At 43.4% G+C, this 24,063-nt stretch overlaps 1 protein-coding gene across 3 annotated transcripts in view; it reads right to left on the reverse strand.

Annotated features, from left to right (window-relative positions):
* Ptprm (protein tyrosine phosphatase receptor type M) overlaps positions 1-24,063 on the reverse strand; it is a 676,296-nt gene that overhangs the window by 494,861 nt on the left and 157,372 nt on the right. For all 3 annotated transcript variants that reach the window (XM_055610111.1, XM_055610108.1, XM_055610112.1), the window contains exon 2: positions 19,849-19,971. In XM_055610111.1, the coding sequence (XP_055466086.1) occupies positions 19,849-19,971 (123 nt within the window). The remainder of the gene's footprint in view (positions 1-19,848; positions 19,972-24,063) is intronic.

Genomic DNA, 24,063 nt, shown 5'->3' on the forward strand with positions numbered 1-24,063 from the left:
ACTTGACGTCTTCCTTCAGAATACACCCATAAATAAACATAGTGTCTCTCTCACACCATCCACAGCCAAAACTCCACGTGGATATGGGTACAGTGCCGTTCGGAATGACGGTAACTGAAAAGGTCGAGAGCAAACACACAACGCTGATGTCTTGAGCTGCCACATCCAAAACCTGATCCATAAAACTGTGAAATATTTCTCTGTGTTGGACACTGCTCTCATTCCAGTCTTGTAAGAACTTGACCTGAGGCGTGTTCCCCACTTTACAGAACAGGAGCCTGAGGCTCAGAGTGCAGCAACTTGAACAAGGTCATGTAGTTGAAGGGTACTTAACTTAGGGTGCAACTTCTATGCTAACAGATAAGTTCTCAAGGATAATGAAGAGACTAATCAGAAAATGTAATTTAATACTTCAGTTGAGACCTTAAAATCTATTTTCTAAAGCTGAACTTAGCCAATTTTTTTTCTCTAAGGGTCTACTGATAATTTCTACGATGAAATATCCAATTTCTGGTTTGCGACTGTGGGGTCTGGCTTCTCCATGGCTTGAAGAGCCAAATCATGTAGTGTAACCACCATTTTAAAGAGGTTCTCTCACTGGTATGAGCCATTTCTCTTGCCAGTTTAAACTCTAAATTTTGGGGGACTGGTGGGTTGGCTCGGCAGTCAGGAGCACTTGTTACACTCTCACAGAGCACCCAGGTTCAATTCTGAGTACTCACATGGTAGTTTACAATCATCCTATCTTCACCCAGTCCTAAGGGACCCCACTGCTGTTGGCACCAGGCATGCATGTGATGTACAAAATTCCCTCTATATTTGTATGTGTGTGTGTGTGTGTGTGTGTGTGTGTGTGTATGAATATATATTCTAAATCTTTTGTGATTGACTAATTTAAAAAAATAAAGGTCAATCATACAATCAGTAGATTCAAAATTTGAAAATGATGCCCCACAATGAAGATGAGTCACAGGGGGCTTGAAGCTAGACACAGATGTTCGAGGAGGAACGGCAGACAGCAGAGGAACAGGGCCACTAGCACAGAACAGAGCCAAACAAAAGGGAAGAGGCCAGAATAGCTACAGGCTCTGTGCCTTCTAGGGTTCCCCCCTGGAAAGAGAGGCCAGGGTAGTCCCCAGTGTAGCAGGCTCTATGCCACTCCACAGTCAATCACTGTTCCCCAAGTGCAAGGTTAAAACCGAGTTAGAGGTAGCTATAAGGCTACTATGAAGAATACCATATAAAAGTTATGATAGTGTCATCTATAAATACTTACTGGTATCAATAGCTTTAAATTATGGGTTGGCATTTGGGTTTATTAAGGAAGATCCTTCAGATGTATTAAAAATCTGTTTACCTTCAGTATTGATTTTTTTGATAAATATATTATCCGGAGAGGTTCTGTGCAGCGATTTCTCTGGGAAAGCTGACATTTATTCAATGATATTTGCTTGACTGAATTAAGTAGCAATATATGCTCATCTATCTTTGCTCTATCTGGGAAATTATCTTATCAAAGTTGAGCGGATATTTTATAGAAATCTCAGGGCCTGACATAATATACAGCTGAGGGAAGGGTCCAGTCATCTCAGACCTCAGAGTTAGGCACTAATTTTTCAGAGCCGCCTACACCAAAACGCCATTAATGTTTCTAACAATCTCTTACTGAACACTTTGAGTTTTTATGGTGGTATTTCTTTAAAGAACAACAGGATAATCAGCGTATTTAACATTAAATGACTTTCTTCTCTAGTAACTTATACCGGGACTAGAACATGGGTCTTCTAGGGACAGCTGAGGCAGGAGCTGCCAGGGCTCAGCATTTGCTCATCTTCACTCGGCCACACTCTGCCCACTGTCCCCACTGCCCTCCTCCCTCGAGACACAAAAGATCCAGAGGAACCTGTCACATGAGCCTCTCCGGGTTTTCTCACGTCCCATGCTTCCCTTGAGGGGAACCTTGGAAAACACGTGTTAAAGATGTCAGAGTTGCCTCAGCCTAGATGTCTGTGTGGAGAGACACAGTCCTTGACCAGTTCTTCTCCAATCCGGAATCACTGTGGACCACAGGAGACATGGGAGATGAGTGCTCACAGTGCTAACGCCCTACACCATGAGACCACTTAGCTCAGCACCTTGGTTAACACAGAGACACCTGCATCTCCGAGTTTAGCAAAAATCCAGAGTGCTGCATTCAGTGGCAAGTCTAGTCAGTCTCAAACTGGGGATCTAGATGACAAGGCCTAGTATCTCAGACTCATTCAAAAAGCCAACAGCCATCTGTAGAATAACCGTGTTATGTGCTCCTATGGAGATGTGCAAGGAAAACGATGCTGTCTTGCATGATGGACTCATGGCTTAGCTGGGGGTGTGGTGCATCTGCAAATTGAGGCTTATTACAGACAAAGCCTTCTATTAGCCCCCCCATACACACACATGTACACAGATGACAGACTCAAGTTCCCTTAAAAACGGCAAACCCCTTGGTCACAATTCAGGGTTTTTTTTCTTTCTTGTTTATTCCTTTTTAAGTTAGTGTTTAGACTAGGTTTCATTGTGACATTTTTTTACACGTGTCTATCATGAGGCCTTGTCCTTATCCACCACCTACTTCTCCCATTCCCCTAGTCCTCTTCCCCCGAAGACCCCCCCCCACAGTCTGGTCTTCTGTTTCCATGTTCACTTCTTATTTGTTAGAGAGGTTTTGGTGTGCGTGTGTACAGGTGTGCTTAACCAACGCTCTCTTCTGGTTCTTAAGCTCACACCTATTCACACAGATTACCTTCTATTCCCTTTCTTTTCTTAGTTTTCTGGATGCATGTCTATTAGCACAGACGACATTGGGCTGAAGAATCGAAAATCAATCATCTTTCCAAGGTGACTGGTACAAATAAGAAATCGCCATAAATGCTGTGAATACCATGCTCTAACAGGCTTTGTAAGAATACTTAATTTTGAAAGGTATTATTGAGCTTGTCAAAAAAAAAAAAAATCCGAGTCTGTTTTTCAGTACACTTGAACTAAGTATAAAGCAGTCAAGAGAGATAGAAGAAAGCATCTACCTAAATCATTAGCTCCTTTGGTGCTAGGGACTGTCTTTAAATTCCTTCCCCCTTGTGTTAGTGGGGACACGGAGAAGAGTGAGACTAAACTCTCCTCTCCTTATGATGACCTCAGAAACCTGTGATCAAAGTTTACCCTGGTGCTTGAAACCATATCTGACCTGGATTTACTCTGAGCCAAATGGTGGGTAGGACTGGCCTGTTTCTGGCTGCCCTAGGATTCAAAGTCACTCTCTCTTCAGCTCTGGGAATTCTCTGCTCTGTGCCTTGCTGGGGGTGAGTCCTTAAAGAAAAATATTGGTTTTATACACCGAAGAAGATTACTAATGACAATGGCATTATGCAGTGCGAGGATAAATAAGAATTCTCCACAGGCCCAAACAGGCCACCGGCAGGATGGGAAGGAACTGCAGGAGGAGCATTCATTATCTCACTTTGAGGTATCTGACCCAGCATCAGAACTGGAAGTTAAGCAAGACACCTGGGGCAGGCAGCAAGACACCACGGGGTCCAGGCCAAAGGCTGAGGGATTATGCATCTCCACCTGCTGGGGACTGTAAGAAATTACCGAGATCAGAAAGTGCTGCTTGGCTGACTTGACTAAGAAAGGACATTGACTAAGAAAGGACCGCCTCTTCAGGGAGATACAGGAAGTGCTTGCTTTTGTCAATCACAGTGATGGCTTTTGTTCATGGAAGGTTGAACTGCTTGCCAGAGTCAGCAGTGTATGAACAAAACAGGGGTATTTCTTGGAGATATTCTGTCTCTCAGGGAAGGTAATCCTCCCCTTGCGCTTGAAAACGACACTCCCTAAATTGGAGGACACAAAATCAGTGCCTGACGACAGTAGGCAGATCACAAGAATATAACTGAAAAACTCAGTGGGTCACCAAACAGAGTGGATATGAACTGGAGACAAAATTGTGGGGTGTAGGAAGGTAAATAAGTGTGGTAGGGAGACTGGAGGTAGGGGATGAATCAGTATATTCATTGTGTGCACATGAAGATCTGTTAAGGAAAAATAGTTAAGGAAAGAAAGACTCAATGAACCAGAAAGATCTACTTCTTCCTCCCCAAGCTTAAGCATGATCTGTTACAAGAGCTAGAGAAATCTGTGAAAATCACCACCTTGTCAGGGGCTCTTTACTTAGCCACATTAGCATAAGAATCAGACCATATTTATCTGCTGTACTCCTAAAATATTAGCAAACCCAATTAGAGCTCAGATCTGTTCCCTGGAAATAAATCTGTTACCTTGCATAAATGGGCTATTGATGGAGGATGTCTGAGAAATTCAGGTGAGGTGGGGGTGGGGGGGACTGTTATTGACTCATGTGTAATTTCTATCAAACACCATTTCCAAGTCTCTCTGAAACATGTTTAGTCACCGTGATATCATTTTGTCACTATACATTTCATAATAGAAGAAGTTAAACAATTTTATCGTGACAATGTATATGACAGCTTGCAGTTAAAAATCTCAGAAGTGGCACTACTCAATGAATTTAGACGAGCTCGCTCATATATACGTTTAAATAATTCACTTTACCCAACCTTCTATTCCATAGAAATCCTATACTCAATTTCAAATGTATGAATATTAATCCTACTTCCCAATTGTTCCAGAGCATGAGATTTCATAAACTCACCTTCATAGAATTAATAACATTCGCACCTGGCTGTGTTGCCTTCTACAGTGCCATTCGGTGTGTATTATTTTATTTGATATTCTAGTGAAATGCGCATTTGTTAATATAAAGAACTTCTCAGTAACAGGAGTGAACTATTTATATTATCTTTATTCAAAGAGAGAGTGAATTATCATCCCCCGGGGGGCTCCTTTTTGCAATGTCTAGAATTGTTTCCCTTCTTTTCCTTGCTGGCTTCTCTGAGCTGCTAACTGTAAATTGAGGTGGGCATATTGCTTTAAGAAAGCCTTTCAGAATGCGTCATAGAGTGCCTTTCAGGACCCCCAAAGTACCCAAGACCCTTTCAGGGGACCTCAAATAAAACTATTTCCATGATAATAAAATGCTGGACTGTCCCGCCCCCCAACTTTCAGCTCACCTACTCACAGGTATGGAGTGTTGCTCTGCTGCCTGAGGGGATGGATGATTATTCTCCTTCTGTTCTCCATCCCCCACCTCCCTGCCCAGCTTCAGTGCGTAATCTAAAAATTACCAATCGGCATTACCCACATGGACACTGACACCACCTCTTTAAGTCTCTCAAAATATTTTCATGATATAAAAGGCACCCTACTACCAAGGAGTCTGAGAACGATTTCCAAAGTTAGCCCAGTCCTTGGAGGTACAATGGTGATAGTTTGGATAGGTATGGCCCCCACAGACTCATCCATCTGAATTCTTGGCCCGTGGGAAGTAGCACTAAGAGGCGTGGCCTTATTGGAGGAGGCGTGGTCCTGTTAGATGAAGTGTGTCACTGTCGAGGTCTTACATGCTCAAGCCATGCCCAGTGTGAAGCACATCCAGTCTCCTCCTTGCTGCCTGCAGATCAAGGTGTATAACTCTCAGCTCCAGAACCATGTCTGTCTGGACGCTGTCACGCTTCTCACTATGACAATAATGGACTAAGCCTCTGAAACTGTAAGGCAGCCCCAAACTAAATGTTTTCTTTTATAAGAGTTGCCTTGGTCATAGTGTCTCTTCAAAGCAATAAAACCCAAACTAAGACAGCAATACAACAGTTTACTTTTTTCCTAGACACCTGCAGTCAGCCCAGTGAGGAGTGTGGAGGACAGTGTTATTGTCTTAATTGGGTTTCTGTTGTTACTACAGAAACCACAGACCAGGTATTTTATAAAGAAACGCTCATCTCCTATGATGGTGAGGGCTGAGTAATCTAATCTTGTGCCACTGGTATCTGTGGAGCTTTCCTGCCGTGTTACAGCATTGCAGAGAGCACAACACAGTAACAGCAAGAGGCAATGTCTGCTTAGGGTCCTCCTTCTATAACCCAGAAACCCCAACATGGGGTCACACCCACAGGTCTTCAAGGAACCCTACCTTCCACCAGGCCCTACCTCCAGATACCATCAGTTTAGGAAACTAGGGATTCAGTTCCAGCATGAGTTTTAGAAGCAGCCTTCTCACCTCTGAAGTCACTCAGAGAAAACATGGGAAAGCTTATCCTGGATCTCCAAGCTTCCTTTACATTTCTTCAGCCAAGGCAGATGTTTTCCTATATAAAATAGGCTACATAGATGGGAAATATCCCAATGCGTCTAGAAGTGAAAGTGAAAGCAATTATCCTGCAGCTATTAATGACCACAAGGACTTAACCTATGCTGTCAGCTAATCTCTTTCCACAAAAACCCAGCACCACTACTAACTACCTCAAGGGCTACAGCCTTTCTCATTCACCTCTTCCCATCATGTACTGAACGTTACTCATCTGCTTACGCTCTTCCTTGACCTCACCACACAAATTTCAGGAAGTGTGGGAACAGATTCGATGTAGCTGACACATGCACGTGCCTACGTGCTTAATATTGTCTTCCTCAAAACAATTGAGAAACCATGTGTAAACAAAATAGAGAATGTTTGCCAAAAGCAGTATAGTGCTACCATCTATATAGGCACCACATTCATATACTTCAACAGCCTTTGTTTGACCACTATTTTAAAAGCCAATTAGCCATAATAAATTATGCCATAGACAAATGCCTTGAATCTTTCCAGATCACCAAGGTCCAGATCAATGGAAAGAAAGTACCATTTTTTTAAGGAATTACTTTATTACATTTTATTTGTGTATCTGAGTATGTGGATGTGGATGCAGTCTCCAGGAATGCCAGAAGAGGACATCAGATCCCCTGATGCTACAGTTACATACAGTTGTGCTACTACTGGGCATTGAACTCTACACCTTAGCAAAAGGAAGCAACAAATGTTCTTAATCACTGAGCCATCTTTCCCACCCAGAAATTAACATTCCTGTCGGAACAGACTCATCTGGGTCAAGCAACAAATTCATCTGTCAATGGTGGAAAGACCCAATGACCTACCAGCTGAAAGATACAAACTGTATCATTTTGTTTTCCAAATAACAAGCATTGATTGCAATGCTAGAAAGGTCACTTGTCATCAGCTCAGTTGTTGACCTACTGGCAAATTGCATCCTGTCACTCCACAGTACTCCAGGAAGTAAGAGACGCTTTGTTTATAGAGAATAATTAGGGAGGTAACAGTATTTTCACAAGGTATGAGATCCCAGGATGGCTTTTATTCAACAGGGAAGGAAAGAGCAAACACACATCATGAAAATAAATGACTAGACAAGGATTTTGTAATTTCCCAAGACCACTTCCAGAAACCCCATTTTTCTAGATTTAAAATCTTGGGATCAAACACAGCCTATGTCTTCAAGTCTATCAGTAAGGATTTCAGTATTTGATACATTTTTCTACCATCAACAGTGTACAAAAGACAGCCCTTTCACGTTCACGACGAAGAACACAAGAACACAATAGGCGGTAACACCGGGACCGCAGAGATGGCTCACCCAGTGACACGCCTGCTGTACAAACATGAGGACCCGTCAGGTCCCCAGCACCGGTGTAAAAGCCTAGGAATGATGGCATGTGTATCATCGCAGCAGCAGGCAGACAGACAAAATAAAGTGCCCCAGGGTTACTGACCAGCCAGTCTAGCCAAGCTTAGCTCCAGGTTCGGTAAGAGACTGTCTTAAAAAGAAAGATGGAAAAGGGACACCCAGCGTCAAACTCAGGTCTTTACAGAAATCCACACACAGGTGCACACATACCTGCCGTGCGTGAACGCACGTGTGTGAACACTTAAACACACAGGGAGAAAGAAACAGTTCTACAGTAGATAACTAAAGCGTACAACTGTGGACCGATCACTTGAAAACCAATTTTTCACGGACGCCATGATAAAAGCGGCACTCACTATATCAGCATGCTGCCCAGGGTGTCTGATGCAGACGCTTCCTGCCACATAATCAGTTGCTTGAAGCTGTCCACCCCGCAGATAGAGGCACTATGCTTGTCCAGCACACAATTAATTAAATAGCCATATTTATTTCTCTTTCCACCACTCAAGCTTCGAAATACTGCATTAAAATATAATTTGTCACAATCTAGAATAAAGTATCGGTTAACTAGGCATTAAAGTCCGCTTATTTAAAATAATGATGTGCATAATCATTTCCTAGAGTTTGCCAAGAAACAGACAGGAACTTCTTTATACTCAGTCTCCTGATCTAAAGAGGACAGAAATACACGCAAGTACAAATTCAAAAATAAAACATCCTAATCCCCTTAATACGCACTTTTTAACAACGTGTCGGCCAGCCATCATGATATCTACCCATAGGATACAATGTTATACTTACTACATCTACAGAGGCCTGAGACCAGAGCATGAAGGACTTGCCCTAGTTTAGAAAGTCCTAGAATTATATCCCTGAAATTAGTTGCCCCAAATTGGTGTTACCTAAATCCCTGGGCTCCAAGAAACCTCTCCAGCAATGACCAAGAACCATCACAGTATGCTGAGAAAGTGAAGCCAGCTTGTACTGTTTGAAATGTAAATATTTTCTGTGCAATTTTGACAGCCCTTGCCTGAAATGAACAGTGGGTAAAAAGCAGGTCGGCACGGCACACTGTCAATTCATTCTGGCCTTGTGTTCATCTTTCCCCACATTTACACTGCAACTTTTGCTTAATTCGGGAGTTCAAAGGAGTCGAAGGGTAATTACACTTATTTATACTTTACCAAGCTTTAATAACAGTTAAGATGCTCATATTTGCATGTTTGCTGTGTGTGCGTGCACACACACGCACACACAGAAACCTTTTCACTTATTTTCCTTCTGCACAGAGATCAACACTTTTGCCCCTTTAAAATTTAGCATAAAAATCTCCTAAAATCAAGAAAATCTTACATATTCACGTTTCTTCAATGTTTGTTGACTAATCAAAGCTCATTATGATACCTCTGCCACACTCATCAGAAAATCTGAGTTTTCAGACCGGGGAGAGGCCTCTGTGGGTAACGTGCTTACCACACAGTCCTGACAACCTGAATTCAGACCTGCCAGGTAACATGAGACCCAGTGGTCAGCGTGTCCCCTGCACTTCCAGCACTTCACTGTGGGAAGAGAACAGACTAGCCTGGCATCCACAGCAGTGCACAGGAGAGACCCGGCGTGACAAGGAGGAGGGGAAAGATCTACACCTAAGACACTTCTGTGCACACATATGTACACGCATGAACCACACACTTAGTACCGACAACTTGAATTTCCATCTTCATGTAGTTACTTTGTCCCTCCTTTGCCAAAGATCAGCGATCAAAGCATCTTCTTGCTTCTCTTCCCACAGGGACTCAGGAGATCTCCACAAGCGTTTCCTCAGATAGCTGGGGAGACGACTTACATGAAGACCTGGGTTCAGATCCTAGCACCCACATAAAAACTGGGCCCGGCAATGTGGGTCCAAGGGATTAGTGGCCGGCCCAGGTAGCCATCATGCGATGGTGAGGTTCTGATCTGGTGACTGACTCCAAGTGTGTAGCACTCCAGCCCCAGTCATGTTTCTGCGGCTCTCTTGGCAGACACTTCCTTCTAAAAGTCCTCTGTTCCTCAACACCAAGCCTCTGGTAGGGAGCAGCCTTGTCAGGCCCCGGGCAGCCAGATGGAGTCACATCGCTTCCTCAGAAGCAGGAAGCCTGGGGACAGGCTTGTCACTACAGCCTCAGTGCCTAACGCTATGCCTTATGCTTGGTGTGAGCTTCTAGAAAAGGGGGAGCTGCACTCTGTCCTGATTTGGAGTCAGGAATAACTGAACCTAGCATTTCCCATTTAAATGCTTTTCCTATTTTGATAACTTTGGGCCATGGGGGTCCTGACGGCACTTCTGAGGGACTGTGAAATGACTTCTGACACAGGCAGCAGAGCGTGAAAGATGTGAGCCTTGGGCCAGCCAGGGTACCCAAGGTGATTCTTGTTTTGGCTGTATAAGGACTTACCATGACTGCCACCTCACTCCTACTGGGTTCTACCCAGGTAGGGCAACACCCTCGCATCCCAAGCCTTGCAGTCACAGAAAGACAGCTGGTGACCAACTTCCCTAGGCCCTGGAGACAGGGATCTAGGCCTCAGGCTTTCTAGTCCAGGAAACAGTTTTCCAATTTGCTCATCCCAGTGTGTGGGGCTATTCCTGAGTCCCAGTTCATAACCTATGGTCCTGCTCCCCAACACTTAATCTGAAGCAGGTTCTTCATTTCTGTAAGTATGCCATGGTCAGCCTCAGCCTTTCCCTGTAGAATGTAGTAGTGGGCAGGGAAGACTTGAACACCGTCCAAGTTCTCAGCGTGATATTCTGGAGCCAAGTGTAACACACATGCCATCATCTCAGCTCTCTGGTCCTCACATCTCTCATTCCTCATGCCTCCTCTACTCAAACTCAAGCTCCGTTTGCAGCGTCTGCCACATCTGGCCTCTCTGTTTATTCTATTACTTGGCCTCACATCCCTCTTATAATGTCATATTGCATAATTTTACAGGAAATTAAACAAGAAATAAAGCTATTACAGTGCTTATTTATATACAGAGACCGATTCGTATGCTTTTCAGCAAATATGTTAAACAGAGTTAATAGCTATTCTTATGTTCTGTGGATTTCCGAGTAGCCATAAAGGACTTTGGAAGAAATTTAAAGGAAAACACCCATTGACTGCTAAGAATACACCTAGAGAAAGCGGTTGTAAACAACACCATGGCTCCCACTGGCCCCAATGAAAGAAGTTACAGCAGAAGTTGTAGCATTGTTGCAAACTGACTCCCTCTTAATCTCTAAAGCATTTGTATTTCCAAACAGAATCACAGAAAGCATCATGTTCCGTGAAATAACAACACAGAATGTTGTTATGTCCTTGCTGCTTTTCCCATGGCTGTGAAAACACACTCTGAAAAAAGCAACTTAAGAGAGAAAGGCTTTACACGGGCTCGTAGAGTTCGATGGGGCCAGTCTTCAGATATGAAGACATACCCCTGAGGAAATGCAGAAACCAGGAAGGTAAAATGGAGCCATTTTACCTCATTGCTGGGGTGAGGGTAGAAGAACGATAGAGATGAGAATGGTAAGGTACAAGCGATCTCTTGGGGGTTCTAACTAAGGAAGTGTGAGAGGGGAGTTAAATTCAGAAGAAGGGGTAAGAAGGATACAATAACAGTAAGGATGCATAAAAGAAGCCATAAGAAACTATTAATTACCTAAAAATATCTATAATAGAGGTAAGTCAGCATATATACATATCTCCTTTAAATAAATTATGCAAGGCTGACAATGCTCCCGCCAAGAGTCAAAGACCATCTAACAAACAACAGGCATGAGAAGCCCTCTTTTAAGTGGATGGTCAGCGCCGTCCAAGAGACTCCCAAAACATTGCATACTGTTGCTATTGTATTTGGTTGCCACGACCTCAGAAGTGAAAGGTAAGTCCCTACTGCTGGAAATACCAGGCACTCAGACCTAGGGCTCAGAGGCTCCTATGCTAGAACAGATTTAAAATCAGTACTGCCTAAGGTCTCGCTTTCATAGTATCCGGAGGCTTTGCACAAGGTTCCAAAAGAGGGAAGCAATCAACAGTCCTACCCAGCTATGCCATCTAGGAACCCCAACAACAATCAGCATGGCACAATATCCCTAAGGGTGCAGTAGGGGCATGCGTACCTCAGTGGTAACCAACAGCTCTCTACTTGGACTTAAGACCTGCTCAACAAGATGGAAACCATGCCTGGTATTACAAATCGAATGAACTACTTAGGACTACTGAAGCCAGAAATCTTGGAGGAGAACCTACAACCACCACTTCACTAAACCAGAATAATCCCTAACTACACTCTAAATGTTTGTCCTTATACCCACAAAAGGTGTGGTCCTTGGCCCTCATCAAGGAAACTTCTCTTTTTAACAGACAGAGACCAATACAGAAAACCACAACCAGTTAAAAGTTGAGGTGGCCCATTTCAAAGGACACTTCTACAAAACAACTCCGCATCTAAGGCTCAGGGGTCATTGAGAATGAGGGGCACACAAAACAACAAGCAATTTACTGTGAAATTGTGTCTCATGGGAATGTCAGAAGCTATACCCATAAAGCCTCACCAACATGACTCCCTAAAACTGAGCCGAACAAGGACAACAACAAGGGAACAAGGACCCTGTCCTATGTGAGAGGGTTTGGAGGAAGGAAAGGAAAGGAGGAAATGAAGTAATATAGTTTCAAAATAATTTAAATAGTTGAAATGGTTAATGTGATGCCTTCTGTATTTTATCACAATTTTTAGTTGGGCAAAAATCCAAACCATGCACAATTTAAAAACTAAGAAAAACTTATTTCTTTTCTAATTAATGAGAAATGTGATCCATCAACTACAGCCATAGCCAAAGTTGTCATGTAGCTGGAAGTGTCACAGTTACCCACAGTAAGGGCTGTCAGGAGGGCCCTACTTAATTGCACCATGTGGAAATGAGGCACACAGAGCTAGGAGCTCCCAGTAGGTCACTGATCTGGACTGATTGTGTTAACCATCATCTCAGTTGTTTCTCTACATTCTGTAACTTAGAGACTGTGGACAGGATACAGCCCCAGCCGCTGGCCCATAGCTCACATTTCAAAGTGGAGCTAATTCTAATTCCTTCTAATTCTCACCTGACGACGCAAGGTCCATGAGACAGGAAGAATGCTCTCTGGAAGTCACAGAACAGAAGAGCTCAGTGGGATAGTCAAGAACAAACAAATCCTTTTTCATGTCCTGAGTTAGGTGGCCAGAAATATCCAGACTCAACTAAAATAATTCCAAATCCAACGTCCCCGCAAAATCAACGTGTTGAGTTTGTGATAAAGTTAAAATTGGAAACACAAAGGAAACATGCTCCATAGATGATGGAGTGGGCACCGCAGTCAAAAGTGTCACCACTATCAAAGACTTCTTTCAGACTTTTAAAAATCTATTCAAAAATCTCACAAAGATATTTAACATCTATTCTTCACTTTATGTCACTTAGAAAAGACAATAAGAAGTTGGCACGAGCTACTTCTATTACAGAATTGAAGGCAAGAGGAACAGTGAGTTTACACTAAACTCAAGGAAAAAGAAGAAGGAAATGTGGGAAGGAAGATGAAGTGAATTGGAGGGAGGGAGAGGGATGGGTGAGGAGAGGGAGAGGAGAGGGAATGGGAAAGGGAGAGAGGGAGGGAGGAGAAGGAAAAAGGGGTAAGAAGAGGAGAGGATAAAGAGGAGCAGAGGACTAGAAAGAAGATAAGGCAGAAGGAAAACATCAGGAAGAGGAAGAAGGAGTAGAGGGAGGGACAAATGGTGGGAGAGAGGAAGGGAGGGAAGGAGAGAAGAAGGGAGGGAGTATTTCTTTAACACTATGATGGACTAGGAATGAGGATAAGATTCTGATAGAGATTACAGGTTTTCCCTTGGCCTAGTTCTAAGGCAGGTTCTCAACTTCTCATAGTTTTCGGGGTCCCGTATGATCTGCAGCCCTGCAAAAGTTACCCCTTTGTTCCTGGCACCAGCTCACCTAGGTCACTTGGCCTCCATGGCCTCCTGGCCCTGTCTTAATTCAGTCTCTATTCAGCAGGATATGCACCATCTACCATTTCCATCATAACTCACACCTTATCCTGACTTTAGGTTTTGTTCTTGGCCTTAAGTACAGCCTACCATTAATTTATGTTCTCACTACTTATTGGTCAAGTGCCTGCCTCCTCCATAGGCTAAAATTATCAAGGAAGACTCAGCTGCTTTTGGTCCAACACCTACGGCCTAGCCCGTGAAAGTCATTCCACATACAAATAATAGCTGTCCCTCAATACCCACAGGGAATTTCTCCAGGACCCCTCACGGACGTTCAAATCACTGATGTTCAAGTCCTTTATATTAAGTGTTTTAATATTCATTATGCAAACTGTCATTTTCAGGCCATATATTTATGTCAACCCTGCATGAACTATAATAACCAGCAATACATAAATGTTACATAAACAGCTATACTTTATTGTTAAAAAAAAAATAACTCTCTGCAAAGCCAGTAGAGATAGCTCCCGAGTACTGTCTGCCGCCAACCATATTACTAAATGAAGATAGAACAAGACTGGGAGTTCAAGAAGTCATGCAAGGGCGTTATGACGGGACACGGCGGTAGCTGGCCCATGCAGGATGGGCGGTCCCACAGTGGGCGGCCTTCACTCTCACTTCAAGATGCTTAGGCATTCCATCCAGATTGATCATCGACGCTCTCTCCATTTGTACACCCTTGCAAGGTCATCCAAGGACAGCCCCCAAAGCAAAACCAAAGGCGGTTCTGCTCATAGGATCTACTTCACTGGACTCTGATCCCTGTGGTGTAAACTATGGAGGTTGCCATCCACCCAGTCTCTGTGGGCTGCCACAAGGATCTTATTACACAAAGCAAGAGGCCAAGCATGTCAACTGCTAGAATCATCTGTACTTACGAGACTATTTCTTTACAGACAGACTGACCAGCAAGTACAGCCACTTGCCTGTGATTTAGACTCCCTTTTCCCATTCCTATCATTTGTTCTGTTTTGTTTAAGGGCCAAAGCCTATAGGAAAGCTAAACCCAACCTCATGCTGCTGAGTACTAAGTCTGACCAAATTTGACATTATCATTTAAATATTTACCACCTCACTGCTAAACAAGAGCAAACACGCTTTACAGCAAATGATCTTTGACCCATCCAGTCAGACCCGGCCTCCTTGAGGAGGCTCTGGGGAAGCATCTCTAGTCGGCTCATGCAATGAGGATTCCTGAACATCAGCGACAATGCCTGGCATGTAGCAGGTGTTTAATTAACATTGGTAGAGGGGCAGCCGATAGAAGAATCAGTGAGATAATTAAACAAATGTTTGAATATTTTGTAACAGAAGTATTTCTTGCCGGATACACGCTGTGATTTAAGAGAAGAAAAAAAAAGAGCCTTTTAAAGTTCACAGTCATTCTCTTCATTATTCGCAAAACACCACAAGAGATACAGAGTGAAAATAAATGGGGAGGCTATCCCTAGCACGTGGAAAATATGCCTGATAAGTGCACCCAAAGAGAAAACCTCAATTACGCTCTCGGTCCATCATCCTCCCCCAATGTGCAGCTGATGCTAAACAAACACACACAGTCATTTTCCTATTTTCTGGGTCATCACGCTAAAAGTGTCCGTCACTCATCTGCCAGGCACTCCTGTCCCCCTGCCTTTGGTTGGGCACTATGGACACGACTCACTCTTCTCCCTGAGGACGTGGCAGCCTCACTCCCAGCATGCAAAGCGAAGACCGGGAAAGCAAGAGGACCTTTCTGGGCTTGACAGCCACATGCCCTGAGAAGCAGCAGTGGGTTTACTGGCCGCTGCAATAGGGCCCAAGTTCATCTCAGAATAAATGCTTTTATAGGTATGATATCCTAACTGGACAGTGTTGATGTAAATAAACGTACACTCTATGAGTACCGGGTAGTCATGCTTAGAATCTACTTTGTAATAAAGAGCTACGGTGAATAATCATATTGGTTTTATTGTAAATCAGTCGCATATTTCATTCACAAGATATATATCTTAAACATCAATTTTTTAAAAATGATTTTTGAATGTGTGCAGGTATGTGTGCTTTTGAGTTTTGTGTGCTGGCATCTGTGAAATTCAAAAGTGGGTATCATGCCCTGGATCTTGAGTTATGGGCAGTTATGAAAGGCCCCCTCCAGGTGCCAGGGACTGAACCCAGGTTCTTTGCAAGAGCAGCACATGCTATTTATCCTTGAGCCTTTTCAGGGTCAATTTTTTGTTTTTTATTGATTCACATATTTTATTTTGCTTCATTTTCTAACAGGCAGATAGCACTGCAGGTTCTTTTTTTTAAATTATACTTTATTTACTTTGTATTCTCCCTCTAGTTCCCTCCCTCCTCCCCCTTCTCCATGCATTCCCCTCCCCAAGTCCACTGGTAGGGGAGGGTTTCTTTTTCCTCCTTCTGATCCTAGTCTGTTAGGTCTCATCAGGAGTGGCTGCGTGGAGATAACCTAGAACCCCTGCACAGATGTAGCCCATGGCAGTTCAGTGTCCAACTGGGTTCCATAGTAATGGGAACAGGGACTGCTTCTGACATGAACTGGTTGGACTGCTCTTTGATCAGCTCCCCCTTAGGGGGGAGCAGCCTTACCAGGCCACAGAGGAAGACAATTCAGTGTCAATTTTAACGCCTGGCCTAACAGCATAGGCCTCTTGAGGAGGCTGAAGCAGGAGGATAACAAGTTTAGGCTTTGCATGTACAAGGCAGAGTTCACTCTCCAGCCCTTCAAAAAGTATTCAAATTAAATAAACAAGTATCTACTGTTTAAAACTAGCAAGTTCCAGGACAGTCAGGGCTACACAAAGAAACCTCTCTCTTGAAAAAAAAAAAAAAAACAGAAACAAAGCTAGAGCAATAAGCTACAAATATGATACAAAAACAAAATATAGAAACATGGACCACTGTACTGCCCTAGGTACATGTTCTGTGGTCATGGAACATGTCTTAACTGTCTCTTCGATACTCACAGGGTATGACTTGGTCTATCAGGCCAGAGGAGCCACCGTGCTAGCAAAATATACTACATTCTTATTTATTCTTATTGGTTTGAATCCAAGTCCCCATGCCCAGAGTAGTAATCCTTATCACAGAAATTTAAAATTTCTCCCATTGCTAATGAAGAAAAACAGTCCACATGAAGCAAGCCACATGGTTACCAATAAAATAAACTGCTTTTTGTTATTTTACCCTTAAGAAAACGGTATGGTACAGAACTGACTACAAAAGTATAGACTTGAAATACACAAAGTTACATGACACTTGGTATTTATTTGTCTTAAACATGTGGCTCCGGAGAGGTGCTACCAGCTCAAAGGGGTGATCAAGTCAGCTTGGGTAAAGTTCCAGCCTGTGTTTAGTTTTAAAATGTGGTTACAAATAGCCTCACACTTGGAAAACAGCAAGGAACAAATCCCACCTTTGACTTCAAAAAGGACAGAGTAAAATAAAAGGCTCAAATTAGTTATCATTTTAGGCTGTCATCATTTTTGAAACTCATTTGGATGGGTTATTTGCTGACAAGAATCACAGAACTGCGCCAAGACTGTGGCACTAGGCCATGAAGGAGAGAGACAGCCAATGACTGGAAAACCACATAAGCAGGAAGTAAAAGAAAATGTGAAATCATACTTCTGGGTAATAATTATAGTGTAAATACAAAAATTAAAATATATGTATATATATATGCCAAAATCTGAAACAACACTCAGGTAAGGGCTGATAGCAAAGCAGCCTTCCTCAGGAGTGCAAACCTCCCCAATACCAGTCAGAGACAAGGATGCAGCTCTGTGCACTTCCTGGTCCCTGGCTCAGCTTCACAGATCTGACCACACAGGTTACACCGTGGCCCACAGTTAGTGTGTGCGGTAGCTGTAAACTCCATGGACACTGAAATTCTCATCTCACAAAATATTATTATCCTTTCAAAAGGGTTTCCAACTGCTTAAAAATGGAGATGCTACTCCTAGTTCACAAGCCATATCAAAACGGGCAGCTGGCTGGATTTGGCCATCAGGTCAACTGTTTATAACGAGTCAATTCAGCAGCAGCCTACACACGGCAGAGCAAGTAACACGGATGCAAGAACAAATCCAATTGTATCATTAAATACAGGCTTAAACAACTTAACCCATATGGTTAACAAAAGCCACACGGTTCTCTCTGCCATCCACTTACCATAAGAAATTTTAATAGCATTTATTATTGTAGTTATATATTTATTGTTGTGTGTGACATGTATGTGCCTCTCTGTGTATGCATGTGTGTCTGTGGATGTCTCTGTGTGTATGTATGTGTGTACAAATGTGTGTTCTCTATGTTTCTCTGTATGTCTCTCTGTGTGTCTCTGTGTGTGTACATACGTGTGTATCTCTGTGTTTCTCTCTGTGTAGTCTGTGTGTATGTTTATTTCTTACAATGGGAGATAGGAGGACAATTTTCTTGAGTCAGTTCTCTCCTTCTATCATGCAGATCTGGGTGTTGAACTCAGGTCATCAGGCTTGCTGGAAAGCCTCCTTTCATCAAGTGAGGTGCTCATCTTATAACTCAAATAGAATCAGCCCAGGCTGAGGAGGAATCTGAAATATTTGGACTTCATTTCAAAAGTAACTGATTTTTTTTTTTCAAATCAGAAAATAATTTCAGCATAAAGGGCCACGGTGATGAAAGCAGATATATACTGTGACAAATTACAAACTGGAGGCCTGAGGTGTAGCTCAGGGGTAGATGGAGCACTTGTCTGACATGCAGGTGGCCCTGATTCCCATCCTTCGTGACACACAGAAAGGCACAGACTTCATCACATGAGAAGACAAACATGACGTCAGCCGTGACTGTGCCTGTAGGGACAGATCAACCAGGTCTAACTGTGCACCACCTCAGCTTCTGTGGACACCAGTGAACACCAGTGGACACCTGGGGAAAGGGCAGGGAAAGACTCAGTGTTTTCTCAGGGCAAGAACACTGCCGGGCGAGAAGTAATGCAGCAAGGGCACGTCTATATCTCTATCTGTCAGTCACAGACAAGAAGGCGAACCAAGAGTGGCCCGCTGGTTCCAGGAGCAGTGCTGAGAGGCACACACGCCCAAGAGAAAGAGAGCAAAGGAGAGAGTCATCCGGGAGCCAAACAAGACTTGTGAAGATTCAGAAGCCTCGCAAAGCCACAGTGCTAAACGGATTAGGGTTCTTGATTGGAAATTATAAGGAATTAAATGTGGGAAGGAGAGGAAAGACCAGGGTGGGCATCATGATTGTGAAAGCCTATTAAGAACAACATTAGATTCTACCTCACGCTTTGAAACTGCCTGTACAAGATTACATACGAAATCTAATTACCACCGCATGTGGGCACATTAATGAAAAGCTTCATATTCAGGAAAAACTACAAATAGGTGTTGTATCTGAAACCTAAATTTTCAATAATATGTTTTTAACAGTTTGAATCCTAAGTGGCACATTCAATCTGCACATCTAAAATGCTAAAAGGATGGTCACGGTCACAGCCTGAAAAGAGAGCCCCCATATGGTAGCCAGGCTCCACCGTGATCAGATCGGTCATCATCTTTCTACTCTTCATTAAAAAAATGATTCTGAGCGATGCTTATTGAGGTGAGCAGTTTCTACTTACAATGAAATCCACTAAGCACTTGTGTGTGTGTGTGTGTGTGTGTGTGTGTATACAACACATCCACACACCCTCACCACATCCTCTGAATGCTTTCAAGATCATGATTTCCCAGGAACAGGAGAGCCCTCCCCCTCCCCAGGCCCTGAGGCTGAGCAAGGAGGTATGCATCAAGGTACCAGAGTTCCATCCTTGACATAAGTTTTCCCAAAGAGACACCCAACTGGTCCCCACATCTGCTGCTTGAGAAAGGGTCTTGTGGTGACGTCCGCTAACTCAGCTAAGGTATACCCACATATAAAGAGTGAACCGTGACCAACCTTCAAAGAGAGGTACAAGGCTAACCCCCTGTAACAAACACTCTCATTTACACCACCCTCCCTGGCTAATCAGCCACTGAGAAACGCACTCAAAAACCACCGCGCCCCTTCATTCGGCCTCAGCTGAATAGTATCCTTGGCAATTATGATTAAGACTCCAGCGATGCCCCCATTTCAGAAGGAAGACTGAACACGGAGCACAAACCTGATGGCATCCAGGGATCGGAAGTGGGTTTGCTCAAGGTGTTCACCTGCTCCCAGTTGAAGTCGTCATCGCTGGCCTGACTGTATCCACAAGCGCTGTACGGCTCGTCAAAGAGACAGCCACCTACAACGGGGGCAAGAGAGGGAATGTAAGTTAGGGCCGGACGTCTGAAATGAGATGAGGTGCGTCAGAAAAGCAGCCACCCACTTCACATCAGCCCAACTCTGACGTGACCTTGTTGCCTGGGAACTGTGGGTCTGACCCCCTTCTGCAACCTTGACAAAAGCTGCTGGCGATTAACGATGCCTTACCAACCCAGACGCACATGTTGCTCTCCAGAAGGAACCTAATGTTGGTAGAAGACAACTGAAATAGGCTAATTTAAAATTCACGTTTCCAGATGAATACTGAACTTAGGAAGTTCACCTTGCATTCAAAACTTTAACAGGATTCCCTCAAGTAGTCAGTGTGTTTTCGACTGAAAATTATAACTTGTTCATAAACTAAAAAGAGAAATGTTTTTAATAAAATACAGGTGTGAGAGCAGAAGACAAAGCATGCCACAAATGCTGAGCGTGGCCTGCAAAAGTTTTTTTTTTTTTTTTTTTTCAAAAATATCCTTTTATATCTAACACAGAAGCAGGTTTCAGATTACGGTTCGGGAAAACTGAAGTCTCATAATCAAAAATAGATCATGAAGTCACTTTGTAGTCCATGCAAGTCTTAGTGGCAGAAATTTCCAGGCAAAACATGTGGAAAACATCTGCTTAATTCTGGGGACAATGAATGAAGCTATTTAAATAACAAGCTAGAAAACGCAGCGTACCCGTGCTCAGAAGCTCAGCTGCTTCAGCAGCCATGTCAGCCGGCACACTGTGGTTTTCAGCCCCACCCTGCCGCCTCCTACATGCCGGTTACCTTGAATTACTTATGGCAGCGGGCCTTTGTCCAAATGATTCACAGGGAAACAGTGAATGATGGTACCAACCACAACAATGGCCATGAAAAACCTGCTATCCGTTACATAATGGATAGCAGATATGACATAATCAGCTGCATAAGAAATGAATCCTACGGATTGAAAAGATTACTTACAATTTTGCTGGTAATTGGTAAGAAGCGGGGGGAGGATTTATGAGGAGATGCAATTTTAGGACTACTATTGTGTGTGCTTGCCATGGACACTCTAGAGGCAGAAGAAGGCAAGGGAAACAGCAATTATAAACCACAAAGAAAACGGATTTCAAAGGTCGCCTGACCAAATTTTATCCCCAAACCTAAACCGGTCCTATGCCTTCCAAGACAGCCAATCTCTGAAAACATGAGAAACTGCACATTTTGTATGTAGAAAATTCCCAGAATATTCTTAGAAGTTCTAGTCTCCACTCCACCCCCCTGAAACGTGCACCCATTTATCTTCCTTCCACCCCACAAGGCAACAGTAAAACTCCCAGCTCCGGCACAGGAATGCTGACAACTTGAAGGGAGCTGCCATGTTCTGCGCCTTAGCTTCCCCGGGCGATACATGCTCTGCTCTCCCCAACTCCTCCTGTGAGGCTTTCAGATCTGTCAGCATCCTAGGAAGGTGTTCTCTGAACGAGGTCTCAAAGAATGGTGTCCTGTGCCGGAGCAGGACTCGAACTGACTCTGCTCTTGACTTCACCCTCACAACAGCCTGGGCAAGTGTTGGTCCATCCTGAGCTGAAAGCAGAAAACACATGCCTTTCCGAAGCTGCCATCCAGTTTTCCTCAGTGTGTGTGTGTGTATGTGTGTGTGTGTGTGTGATCTCTGAATGCACAGGACTGTCCACTTATCTTTACTAAATCCATCTCTCTTTCAGTGCATCCTGCAGCCCTGGGCCAGCTTTGGCAGTCCTGACCCTGTCACTTGGGATTTAGTTATCCTTCCTATATTTACGTCACAATATGATCATAACTACTCACAAAATCCAAAATGTGCTTGCCATAGTGCAGCAAGCTCATATACCTCCACACCTAGTTTCAGGTCATGGATCAAGATCAAAATGCAGATGCACAAAAATTAATGCAGAAAACCATCATCAGGCCATACGTACAGACCTGTAGGAAATGAACAAATTCTGTGCTCAGAGCTTACTCATATCCGCTGGTACTCATCTTATTATTATATACCCGAGTACTTCAAACACTCCTTCAAATACAAAACATTTCTGGTCCCTAGCATTTTGGAAAAGGCTGCTCCACCTGTATTTGAAGAAATGATGAGTATTCTGTCCAAATCTGCTTGCATGTGCTAGAAAATGTTAAACAGGAATCTAGAAACCTCAGGATGTCCCAAAGATCCCTCTAAGCTTTTAGCAGCTCTACGCACAGGGGAGAGATCCACATGCTATATTCTGGGATGCTTTTGATACTTTTAGTCTCAATTAACCCTTCCCTTGGGAATACAAAGTTCATTATCAAAGGTAGAATTAAGCTCAAGGTTTAATTCGGAGAACAAATGATCATAATGTGTCTCTCCCCCATCCCCTTACTGAGTTTTAACAAGTTCGGAAGCAAAGTGAATCTGTCCAGCACCCCATATGAGCATTCCATGGATGAGATGCTCAAAAACTGTGCAACCATTTATGAGGAAAAAACAAAACAGTGTTCTTTGCTTGCAAGCTGTAGTTATGACATGGAGACCAGTTGCAGCACTGAAGGAACAAGCCGAAGAACAGTGACACAAATAACAGTAAAGAAAAGGAAATGATAATTAATGTGGACATAAAGGGCCACCTGGATAGAGAAACCCAGATAGAATGCTGACAGCTCCTTTATCACAGCCAGGGACAGTCGGGATAACATCAGGCTAGCTAAAAAAAAAAAAAAAAACTGGGCAAGGCATCTTTTCTGAGTCTGATACTCTAACCAAAGACCATTCATAGAAATAACCTAGAACCCCTGCACAGATGCAGCCCATAGCCACAATCTCCAAGTGAGGTCCCTAGCAATGGGAACAGGGACTGTCTCTGACATGAACTCAGTGACTGGCTCTTTGATCACCTCCCCCTGAGGGGGGAGCAGCCTTACCAGGCCACAGAGGAAGAAATTGCAATCAATCCTGATGAGACCTGATAGGCTAGGGTCAGATGGAAGAGGAGAAGGACCTCCCCTATCATGGAGTGGGTGAGGGGCATGGGAGGAGAGGAGGGATGGAGGATAGAATGAGGAAGGGGGCTACAGTTGGGATACAAGGTGAATAAACTGTAATTAAAAAAAAATTTTTTTAAAGAATGTGGTCTTTAAAATGACTGTTGGCGCTGAAAATGTAACTAGACGCTGAAGTAAGGGTGGATACAGCAAAGGGGAAACCACAGAGAGCAACACACTGCCCACAGGAGGTGTTGTTCTGATCATGTGAAGGGAAGCCTGGAAGGGAAAACGTTTAACTTTCTGGGATGGTGCATGATTATCAACCCCTCAAAGACGCCTCCGTACATTTCCTGTTGCCTGATTGCCTTAAGTGCCGTACACGTCACTCTCTATCAGTGAGATCTCATGATAGCAAAGATGATTTAGTGAACTAAAATAGGAAATGAAGCAGGAAATGATATCAGAAGTGAAATAAGGAAGGGAGGGAAGTGGAGGGGAGAGAAGGGAAAGGAAGAGGAAAAGCAACCAGTTAAATAGAGGACAATTAAGTTTTTGGTCCTAATGCAATTTTTCACTGAAGCAAATGACAATTCCCCCAGTATTTTTTTTTTTTTTAATGAAATAAGCAGACTAGAAGAACAGATATCTTGGGTCTGCAGGAATAACTTGGCACTTATGATCATGCTTTGCTTGTTCAGAAAACATGCATTTTGATCCCAGCACTCAAACTGGGCAGCTCACAGCTGCTCGTAACTCTAGGTCCAAGGGATCCAGTGCTTTCTTCTGACTTCTGTGAGCACCTGCACTCATGTGCGCACGTCTACACACAGACACACCCCCCACATGCATGCATGTGTGGATGCTATAAAGCATCTTAAAAATAGAAACAATCGGAATCTGAAATCCTATAGACAAAAGAGATCTCACAAGAGCAATATTCTGTCTGCTCTGTAGTCAACATAGCATTTAATGCAATGAGAGCATGGCAAGTATCTCATAACTTTAGATAGGTAGGTAGACAGACAGACAGACAGGTAGATAGATAGATAGATAGATAGATAGATAGATAGATAGATAGATAGATAGATAGATAGATAGATA

This window comes from Psammomys obesus, unplaced genomic scaffold (genome assembly GCF_907164565.1).
Source record: "Psammomys obesus unplaced genomic scaffold, mPsaObe1.curated_primary_1811, whole genome shotgun sequence".
Classification (NCBI taxonomy): domain Eukaryota; kingdom Metazoa; phylum Chordata; class Mammalia; order Rodentia; family Muridae; genus Psammomys; species Psammomys obesus.